This window comes from Strix aluco, chromosome 3 (genome assembly GCF_031877795.1).
Source record: "Strix aluco isolate bStrAlu1 chromosome 3, bStrAlu1.hap1, whole genome shotgun sequence".
NCBI classification, from domain to species: Eukaryota; Metazoa; Chordata; class Aves; order Strigiformes; family Strigidae; genus Strix; species Strix aluco.
The window spans coordinates 45190618-45202074 of record NC_133933.1 but is presented as its reverse complement, the minus strand read 5'-3'; the positions used below and the strand labels follow the sequence as shown (position 1 = coordinate 45202074).

The following is an 11457-nucleotide window of genomic DNA, read 5'->3' as shown; positions in this document are numbered from 1 at the left end:
CTGGTGATCCTGCCCTCACCTGTAGCACAGCAGCTGTTTTTCCTATTGATGGCTCTCTTATTTTGTTGATGACTAATGCATCAAGCTGCTGGAAAATTAGTTACTCTTCCTCAGCCAGTCAGCATTCAAATATGCAGCTCATATCACTATCTGACTTTTAATTTTTGACCACAGATGCAGAATTTTAGTGGAGGAGGGTCAGACAGAGACGATACTCATATCCATCACTTGACATTAAGTTTTTAAGTTCTCAGAGTAAGGGCCAAGTTGCGTTGTGAAGTAGTGCCAGCACCCAGAATAGAATTTCTTTACTTGCCATGTCTTCCTTTCAACACCCTCCTGTGTGTTTTTTTCCATTGACAGAGTTTGCTTTTTATTCAGGAAAACACTGTATGAACCCTCCATCTGTGAGCATGTGTGTGCGTGTTTTCTTTCTCATAACTTCTCTTTGTGAGCTAATGGGTGTAATAGTTGCCTTAGTGAGGTCACACTGAGGCTCAGGCTTTCCAGGCAGTCACAGGCAGGCTTGTGAAGAATACGTGGCTGCAGCTGCTTTGGGTGGAAGCACTGATATGCATGTCTAACCCCCTAGCCCACTCCATCCCCTCTCTTCACCCACTGGTTAGCTGACCTAAAGATTTCCCTGCAAATCCATCTGGCATGCTGTAAAGTCTTGACTTTAGGTCTACAAGGGATGTCTTGATCAACAGCAGATGAACCAGGTTCTTTTTGCATCACCTCAAGGACCATGCGGTCAATAGCCTTCTCACCTCTCTGACGTACAACAGGCTTGGGCTGAAGGTCTGATTAAGACCATGCTGTTATACACAGAAAGAAAGGGAGTCTCCAGGATCTTGGAGTATTTGCAAAAATAAACACCATCGGCCAAGCCCACCCTGCAACAAATCATAAGCAGCCTCATAAAGGCCCTTTACAGCCCCTGCCGGACATGATGTAAGTGTTGAGTGGCCTGAGCAGCCCCTCCTCAATCCCTGCCTGCCTGCTCTGGAAACTCCATGTGCACCCGGCTGGGCACACTCCCTCCCTCCTGAGGGTCTGCTGCTGCAGGGAAGGGACAGTGCTGCTTTTCAAACTCTGGCATCGATACTTGCTACATGTTCTTCAAAATCCACCTAGACTACGCTGCTACAGCTGTGTGCCATAGGAACATTATGGTCACAAGAGAGGCATCAGAAGAGGCGGGGTGTAATATGATTATGGCTTTCTGGAGGGGAGCCTAACCTTCATTAAAATTATATTCATGTTCCTCTAAACTAGGGTCAGATTGCTATTTATTATAGGAGCGAACTGCCTTTGCATGTTGTGGACTGTATAGGAACAATTAGCAGATAACTACGAAACCCGTGCTCTTAAGAAGGAACCTAAAAACATCAGGGAAGAAGGTGGGTACAGCTACCATTACAAAGCAGTGTAGGAAAGCTAAAGAAACTAATCACATATCTATAGGCAGATTTTTTTTTTTTTTTGCTAAAATTCAACAGGGTGATTCAAAACTGTACGAAAAGAATGGGATATTTCAAAATTCAGGAGCATGGTCTAGAAATCTTTCTGAAACAGTGATCTTTATAGGAAGCATGTGTGCCATTAGAAGTTTTGTACATAGATTGCACGGTAATGTATATGAAATTGCATTTCTCAATCACCTTTCAGGGATCCTTGGAAGTTTTCCACAGAAACCCTCCCTCTCTCCCCCTCTACTTCATAGTCCATAAGTTAAAAAACAGCATTCTAAAAATAGTTTCTCTCCTGGTTAGGTCTTTTGGTTTTCTCCCTATAGTGTCTATAGTGGCGTTCTTGAACATGGCAGTGCAATTTGATGGCAAAGGTTATATTCTGTCCTATTATTTCATCTGACCTTCTTAATTTACTGTATCTTACATAAACAAAACAAAAAACCTCATTTGAAGAGGAGGATATGGTCTGTCGCTTAGTGTGTTTAACAGTCTATCTTTTAAAATATTTTTACCCTGAAGCTACCACCATTTGGAAGCAGTTAGCACAGGAAAACAATAAAAAGCCCGTCTAAGTCCATAAGATCTCTTGCCTGCAGTACTTGAGCAAGAAGACTAGTATCCCTATTCATTCATTTATTTATTCTACCCACACACAATGTCAAGTCATTTTAAAAACCAAACAGTTTGGAAAGCTCCTGCTGTTGCTTATGTGCTAAAGCCCAAGCTGAGGTTATCATGTTTGCCTTGCAGCAACAAATGTCAATTTGCACTCCATAAAGCATTGTACGCAGTTTGTAGCTGTGTTTGTAGACAGCTGTAGGACATCAGCTGTAGCAAGTACAGACAGCTGAATCTCTAGTCTTAGCAGGCACAGAAAAAAAATTGATTTCTACCTACTTGAAATTCAAAAGCATTGGTAAGACTTATTTTATCAAATGCAAGAGCTTATAGATGTTTTCTTTAACACTACTGTGTTCTTCTCCAGTTGCCCTTACAAGCATTCAGAGTGCATGCAGATCACAGCATGCACCTCAGGAGTGAAGTTTGCTCAGGTCTTGAAAACAAGAAAACAATCCTGTTCCCAGAGCAGTCACTGTGCAGGCATACATTACAGACATGAATGGCATGTTTCATTAAAATATCATTTTTGTGCAGCAAGGTTGCAGCCTCAGATTTTAGCTGCTTCTGTATTTCCCTTTTAATAATGCCAGCATCTGTGGTTATTAACATTAGAACTTTTTTAGTACCTTGATGAAGTTATGAAAGAGTTTGGGTTTTTTTTCCTGTATGATTCTATTTGGCTATGTTAAAGTCACAACTCCCCCAGCGCTATATTTCACACATTACTCAAAAAAAACCCCAAACCTCAACAGCCCACACCCCACACTTACATTTGGTGTCCTTTCAGTTTGATTAGTTTTATATTTGAAGATGGGACACAGTGCTTGTTCTTACAAGGGACTGGGTGCCATGGACCCAATCTAACAAGTTACTTCAGCAGAGCACATACGTACGTAAGTGCTTTGAAGTCAGAGCACTGAGCACCTTCCAGAATTTAGTTGGTAGTCTACAGCAGAAACAGAAGTGTCCTCAGAATGTTTTCTTTTCTCTGGTGGATATTTCTGATATTAAAGAACATGAGACCATATCATAATTCAGAAATGAAGATACTTTTACAAACAAGTGACATCTTTGCCTTTTCTTTTTACATCAGAGGTACATTGGAAAGAACTGTAAAATTTATTTACCACAGCATAGTGTCCTTCGTTACAAAAAATATGTACCCGTCTCTAATCAACAGGTATTTGCTCAAGCAAATATTAGCTCTTCAAACAGCAGCTACATTGAAAGTAGCTGCAGTTACCTCAATTGCTCGTGTCAGTCAGAGCAAAGTTCTTCTCTTTGCTTCTTTTCTAATCCTTGTTCCTTGCACTTCAATGGACAAGAGGTTGAATCCAAAGCTTCTAGTCACACCAAAGCAACTCCATGAGCAGGATAACTGATTTATTTGGGCATCTAACTCCTAATTTTATTTTAAAATTTTTTGAAAACTGTCTTTGATGGTTAAACCTATCTGCTTTAACACCTGGTAGAAAGGCAAATCTATTACTACTCCCCAATGATGAAGCTTTCCCAGTTGGCAGGACTTCTCTCTAGGTTCATCAGGCCAGTTTAAACAGGTTTATAATGATGCTCTTTACCTGCAACTGACCTTCTCCTTGTGTAAATTTTTTAGCTGGATCTGTGACTCAGCCTGTTAGACACCATAGCCTGTCAATAAATGCTGGAGGGATCACCACTTACACCTCAGCTACTACATTACAAACCAAAGAAAGTTGGCTGTCAGACATAAAATTGCTCCAGCCAAGAATCTGCAGTGCTTTTCTCTTCATGTACCAAGCATCACACAAGACAGGAAGACAGAGGAGCCGATGAAGCAAAATATTAGCCCAGCTCTTAGGCTGGCAAGAGAGCTTGAACATAGCAAGACTTCCCCTTCCTCCCCCCACCCCAAGGTTCCCACAGCTGTTCAACATCGCTGTGTGGTGCTCCTGCCAAACAGGTGTCCCTGCCTCCCTGAGGGCTGGTAACAAATGACTGTTTGAGTTCAATTTGTGCAATGGAAACCGTTTCCATTACAGGCATAAGTGAAATCTATCCAAGCAACTGATTCTGGGATCCCAAAGCTCACATGTTTTCATAACCTATACTGACATAGCCTTAGCCTTTCCACTGAGTCGGTCAGGTCGATGATTTCTTTGTTCCTCAGCTCATGAAACATGAGTTGGCAAACACCACCTTCACTAAGGCAGGTACACCTCTAAACCCCCTGATTTAGAGGCTTGAACCCAGGTCTGTTCAGAGCTTTAAATTCAAGGGATTATTAGTGCAAGAGAACCACTGCAAAAAGCTTACACACACATTCCTTCCTTATGCATAATTTAAATACTGTCAACACTTCTTTCTTTGCAGTCTAGTAATTCCTACGTTAATCATTCTGCAAATCAGTTTGGTACTGAACAGAAGAATTGCACCATATTGTAACAATCTGACCATCCTAGGCAGAGGTTGCCAGAGGCTGATTAATTAACTGTACACTGTGACAGATTTTTAAATGACCTGGTGTTTTAAGTTGATCATGCATAATCAGAACATTTACAGCTTTCCAATACATTCCTCACATATGAGAGGACCAGGAAAGATGGCTTGAGCTATACTTCAGACTAAACGTCAAGTGTTCCTTTAATGCATGTTTAGGAACCATTCTGCAGGTTAAGATGAATCAGCATCTCACTACATGACAGTTTTGACATTTTCCAGAGACACTGGTATACCTCTTAATCACAAGGTATGTGACATAGCTCTATCCATCCTTGAAAGAAGGCTCGCTGAAGTCCTTCAGGGGAACTGACAAGCAGGTGCCTGTAAGGGACGGATATGACAGTCTATCTACAGAGACCAGACTAGCAGCATGCAGTAATAAGAACAGACTCTTGAACACTTGGTTAAACTACAGTTCAAGTCGTGCTATCTGCATTTAGCTTATGCTGACTAGCAATCACTTTTGCTTATTCAAACAAGTAGTTATCTATATCACAGATGCTCAGTGTTTTCTGTAACAGCTGAAAAGCTGTAACTTTATTCAGGTGTTAAACTCAACACTGCATTTGAACCCTGCTCTAGCACTAGTACAGTCTGCTTAATCTTGCAGCTCAGATATCTAGTTTAATGAACCATTATAGGTATGGTTTTGCTCCTGTGTGGCCCAATTTAAGCTTTGTTACTACATTCAAAAACTCAGAGTGGCTGTACAAGCAATGCTTCAGTTAAGACACATTGAGCTCAAATTCCCCGAGTTATTCTAGGACCTTCTCCTACACAGACTTTTACAGTCTTTCCCCAGATTAAAACTAACATTCAACTCAATACTTAAAAGCTTCTTTATTTTACTCTTAGACTTAGGCTTTAAGGACACCTTAAAATCAGTTACATAACATTGATATTGCAAAAAAGTGGAGGTGCAGTTCCAAAAAACCCCATAGTGTCTTCAAATATAAAAATATATATCCAAATTATTATCTAGGAAAAGTGTACCACCATTTCTGCCTTAAGCTGGTCCTGCCAGCTTTTGGGTCATAACTCCCTGCACCAGAGCTCAAGAGCTCACATTGGAAGGAGCATCTCCGAGGTTCATGTCACAGGCACGATTCATAGCAAACTGCTTCGCTGCGGCACATGGACCCAACCTTAAGTTTTTTGAAGGCATTTCATAGTTTTCCCTTGAGCAGTGGGTACAAAGCATCCAAACATCTCCTGGGAAGCATATGTCATATACACAAAGCCATCTTCATCTTTGTAGTCCCTGTACACTTCTGCCATTGTCAAGGACATACTGGCTAGGCTTTTGTTGTTCACCAGCAGGTAGAAAGCTTGTGTGGCAGTTAGAGCCATCCTGCTTCTGGTTGAAGAAGGGAGGAGAAATAGAGGATTAAGCGTTAGCAAATTTAAGAAGATTTCAACTTTGTTCCATGAAATACATTAAGCAGAGTAGTTGAATGAACTATGCACAAGAAACGCTGTGTAAAGTCATTATGTGGTTTAACGTCTTCATCAGCAGGAAGTTAACTGTATGTTTGGAAGCTGAAAGACTTGTGCTCTGAGGAAAGGCTTACATTGTTGGACCATGAGTGCTACTGAGCCCAGGCTTTGAGTCCCCAACTACCAGGGAAGCATGCTGTGTAGAAACCAAAAGCTTCTGCAGTACAGCTGTAGTAAAGGATTCCAGCATGGTCTGTTACACTTATTATAAAGGCTACCTTCAAAAGGAAGACGCCTTTTCAGAGACATGACATACGAGGATTGGGACTGAAGTTGTTCAAGAGCCAAAAGCATCTTTTACAGATGTTTATCTAGAAAGATCTTTTCCATACTTTAGAAAATGTGCTGGAAAGCACATAGCTTTCATGCTTTGTCAGAGAACGTCACTAAATACTTTGGGAGACTTCTTCCCTGTAGTATTTTATAAAGAATAATTCAGAAGCACATTTCATGCCACTCAGACCGAGGAGTTGCTTTGAACTTGAGCAAATTCAGCAAGGCGCAGTAAGAGAGCAAGGCAGTAACAGCTGTAAGCAGAACAGAAGCACAGAGCCCCAAGTTCGTCAAGCAGGAAGAAAGCAGAACAGGAGCCTGATCCAGTCTTTACTCACTACAGTTAGGGGGAAGAGGGAAGACTTTATGAATCCAAAAAGCATAGACCACATTTTCCCCCCAAGTGCACCTGTGAAGACATCTGTTGATTTTCTTTAAACACTTGCAAGAGAGGGAAGCCATTACAGACACCTTTATCCTCCTCCCCGGCGAAGCAAGCCAGGTGTCCCCGCGCAGCGCTGGGAAATGTTGCTTAGAGGAGAGCGGCGAGTCCCCGCTGCAGCACAGACCCCGCGGTGCTCGCTACCTACCTGATGATGGTTATGAACTGTGTCATGGTCAGCTCCTCAGGAACAAGAAACTTGGTTTTGTCCAACAGAGGAAGGTATTTCTCTTTATGGTATCTCTCAACAATTACCTATTTTAATTAGAGTTACACTTAGCAAGACCTAAACCATGCAGGTGTCCCGCCCCGCCCCGCTTTGGGGAGAGGTTCCCAGAGCTTCTTTTTAAAGAGCAGCAACAACTTCCGATAACAAAACAGAGATTTACCGGGATTTTCGTTGGGAACTTCGCCCGGATCCCTGCTACTTCTTCCAGCCGGGTGGCTGCGCGGGAGAGAGGAGAAGCGTTACGCGAGCGCGCAGCCCACCGCCGCCGCGCAGCCCCTCCGCGCACCCGCCGCCCCTACCGAAACTCTTCCTCAGCTTGAAGGGCCTGACCGGCTGCGCCCCAGCAGCCGCCTGCATCCTTCCTCCCTCCCTCCGCCGCGCTCCCGCGGCACCCGCCGCCCCGCGCCGCTTATGGGGGCGGGCACCGGCACCGGCCAGGCCCGGTCCCCCCGCCCCGCCCCGCCCCGGCGCTCCCGGGCGGCCGTCTCTCCCCTCGCACGTTTTTCCTCCCCTCTCGCCGCCCCGCCGGCCGCGGGGCGCAAGGAGAAGGCGGGATGTGCTGCCGGTGAGCCCGCCTCTCCAGTCTGTCCTGGCAGCGTCCCCTCCGTTCTGTGCTTTCTTTGATGGAAGTTATCCAAGCTGCGAGATGCTTTGCGTAGAGGGCAATGTAATACTTCGGCAGGGTCTTTGGCTACCCTGCGGGATGGTTGAAGGGTTGCAGCTCGAGGCTCGACTCTCTCCGTCCATCTTCCCTTTCCAGGTAGCCGATCAGTTACCTTCTTCATACTTACAAACTGATTTCAAACAAACTTTCTGAAGCAGCAGGTTTGAATTACATGACTGTAGCATGTATGAAAGTTTGAATGACATTATCTTGATCTGCTGTGGTTTGGATTGGTCATAATAAGCTCTGTAACAACAACAACCACAAGGTGTAAAAGATGCTGAGGTTTTTGCATCAGTGTCTTGGAGTCTCTTCCTCCCCTCCGCAAGTGCTTTTGAACTCTCGGATGTGCACTGAGGCATAACAACATACCCAAAAGCAGGCATCTGCTTTTCTCCAAGTGCTGTGAGATGAACAGCACTGCTTTCAGGTTGATCTGTGAGCTACTGTGGAGTTAGTGTGAGCTACTGTGAGCTACTCTGGATCAAGAGCTGCCTACCTTAACCAGAGAATCAAGATGCTCTGATCAAACTGCTCACGTGTGTGAGTGTTATGAGGCTCTAGCCAAGATTTTGCCTGTTGTAGGAAGCATACAGCTAAAATCTGGTAACTGCACTGCAGTCTGCCTTCAGAAGCTTCTCCAGTGCTCTCTGGTGCTCCCGTACCCTCATGGGTAAAGCCCTCTAAGGTTTAAGGAATAGGAATGATGAGAGGGCTCCGACTCCCTGAGCCTGGGGGATTTCAGCTGTGGTTGTTTAAAGCTAACCACCGGACTGCCTGCCCCTCCTCAGAGCTGGAGGCTGCCACCCCAGCAGGCACAGCTTGTGCCAGCGCCCGAGAGCTGGTCCCCTGCTTGGTGAATGCCCAGTACAGTGGCCAGGGGCAGGCAAGACATCAGCGCCTGTCCATGCCTGCCACTCCTGCCGCCAGGACAGTAACATCCAGCACATTGGTAGGGTGGGGGCAGCGACGTTTCAAATTGCCAAAGCTTTATCTGCCAGAGCTCAGGGGGCAGAGCTCCCAGCCTGAAGCCAGACTGAAGCTTGTTAGTCTGTTCTGCCAAGCTAGCTGAACAGTGTGATGCCTAATGAAGGCAAACCCAAGGGTCAGACTTAATCAAGAGAAAGACTCAATACATGTAAAAATGTGGACGGCATTAGAAGTGATTCATGTTCCAGTGGGAGAGATACGCTCCACTGTTACATGGTGAAAAGCACTCTAGTATGCCATAAACTGAGATTAGCTTTTCCTCATAAATCAGTATGCAGGTGCTACTGAGTTAATTCCAGTGTAACAAAACTTGGATGACAAACAGGGCTTCGCTCTGGCTGTAAATTCCATCCAGCACTTAATAATCCTGAACACAAGTGGGTGTGTAAGCAAGAGAGGCTGAAGGATTAAGTGCAGAAGGCACAAAACAATTATGTGTAGACTAATAATTTAAATATGAATGATACAGTGCTAGAGTGACTGAGGTTTATTTATTTAAACAACCTAACTGAATAGGAAGAGAAACTGCAGCATGATGTTCTAGGGAAAAAATGTGACTTGGCAAAATGAAGGCTTATTTGTCTCACTGAAAAAGCCTATGAAGTTCTACAGCATTATGCATAGTTATCTTAAATTCATGCTTTCATGAGGGCTGACTGTAAGTGAAAATAAAATAGTCAAGTCAAGAGGGGTTTGAAAAGCCCTCAAGCAGTCAGACTCAGCCAGCCAATTTAATGGGTTTTAAAAGAGCCATCCTGAATATTTTCATGCTCCATGAACATGTCTAGTTACAGATAGGGAATCCTTTGTCTCCTTCTTCCCTTCTGCAATTCTGAACCTGCCTATTTCTCTTCCTGTGACACAAGCAAACCCGCAGTTGTGGGTAAGCCTGAAGCAATTGTGTTCCAGTAACTAACTTTCTGAATTCATAAGTCTTTACACCAAAAAGCTAGCTGGACTATTCTTATGTGTTAGGGGATGCTTAGTCCTGTATCTCAGATTTACGATCCAAACTCATCTGCTAATAAGACTCAGATGACAAACTGAGCCCCTCTCAAAATACTGAGATAAGTTTAAACGTCACCAGTGGTATTTCTGGGTTGATTTGCTAGTGTTTATATGTACTTTTGGTTCTTTTTCTTTGTCTCCTGACTTTTTAATCCTTATATTGAACCTAGATCATATCTCTGATGGCTTTTTGGTGTAGCCACAAGGATTAGAAATGAGTTCTGTTACTTTTAAATGGGAGACAACGTGACTGTTTTGCACCAGAGCTTGGGATTCTGAGCTTAAAATGTCTCTTCTGCAAAAGAAACTTCAGTTAGACTCATTTCATCTTGCTTTCTTACCTTTAACTGTCCTGCTGGTGTTCAGCTTGCTGTGATGGAGTAGTTTCTTTATGCTAGTTTTTGGTTTCAAGTGCACTAATCATGCTTTTCTTGAGTGCTCTATTTTCCATTCAGAATTTTTAAGACCTCTCTCAACATTAATTTGTTAAATTTTCAACCATATTGAGAGCACTGAGTAGGCTGATGTATAGTGAGGTATCCTCAGTAGTTTTTAAGTTGTTCCACATGGTAAGTGCTTCTGTTTTAAATTTTAAATTTGAGATCTAGTTTCTCAGTAATTTTCTGCAAGTGTTGATCAAATTGGAGATTCTAACTAAATGTAAAAAAAAAAAATCAGCAACTCTTTTTGAGGAAAGCTGGCATAAGCTGGCAACCTTTTGGTTAAGGTCCCCACAAGTACTTCTTTGATTTTCTGTTTCCTGCCATACTAGTGGTTCACCATCTTTCTGTCCCACAGGGGCTGAGCTCAAAGTCTAGAAAGATGCTAAAAAGGGAAAAACATCATTGGATCCTCCTTTTCCATTATCTGCTCTCTTTTTGTCATTGCTAAGACAGAATGTACTATGTTTTCTATCTGCAGAAGAAACAGAACTGGTGTTGTTCTTGCTAGTCAATTTCCTTGGTCGTCGTTTTGAGAAACTGAAGAAATGTTCCTCTGCATGGACAAGACACTTAGTTTTTCCTTGAGGTATAGCGCTTCAGTTAATGGATTTCCCTCTGTAAAATATCATAACTTTCTGTAGTCATGGCTGCTTTACAGCTAGCAATAATTGAATAATGCTGTTCAGAATTTCTTGATAACAAGGCCGTTCTGCGGGATTGGGCCTGGTTAACAAGTGCTGTTGCTGAATCATTGGCATTTTTAGGAGAGTGTGCATATTTGCTCATTATAAGGGACTGCTGATACTTCATATGCATACCAGCCACAGTTAATTCAAAAGCATGATAAAAAGGGAAAAGGTCCAAATTTAACTCTGATTAGAATTTATGAGCATCTGTTTGAATAAATCTGATTTTTTGCATGTCTATTATGAGCTGGAATTCTGGGAACACAATTTTCCTCCTCTGTTAGTGTGTCTGCTGTTTGACTTGGTAGCACGTTTGCATTATGTCTTGCTGGTTATAGTAGTGCTCCTACGATGAGTACAGATCTCAGTGCTTGTGCCTTGGTGAGAGGGAACAGCATCCCATGCTCTGCAAAAATGGATTTAAAAGCTACACTTTGCCCTTATATGATGATAGTCTTGTTTCAAGAGATTTTCATTTCATATAGGGTTTTAAAGCATTTTCTTCAGTATGACTGAGTTGTTTTCAGATAGTACGTCAGTGGCTTTATGTCCAGCCTGTTCCTGGCCTCCCTGTTGAGATTGCCAAGAATGTGTCAGATGGTGCCAAAAGTAACTATTGGGTTTTGGTTTGTAGATGCTGGAAACTGG

At 43.1% G+C, this 11457-nt stretch overlaps 1 protein-coding gene across 1 annotated transcript; it reads right to left on the bottom strand.

The window, feature by feature from the left end:
• Positions 1–5723: 5723 nt before the first annotated feature.
• On the bottom strand, positions 5724–7375 carry MAP1LC3C (microtubule associated protein 1 light chain 3 gamma). Its single transcript, XM_074820662.1, has 4 exons — positions 7318–7375; positions 7179–7234; positions 6938–7044; positions 5724–5934 (listed from the first exon to the last, which is right to left on the bottom strand). The coding sequence occupies exons 1-4, from the start codon at positions 7373–7375 to the stop codon at positions 5724–5726; spliced, it is 432 nt and encodes a 143-aa protein (XP_074676763.1).
• Between the last annotated feature and the right edge of the window lie 4082 nt (positions 7376–11457).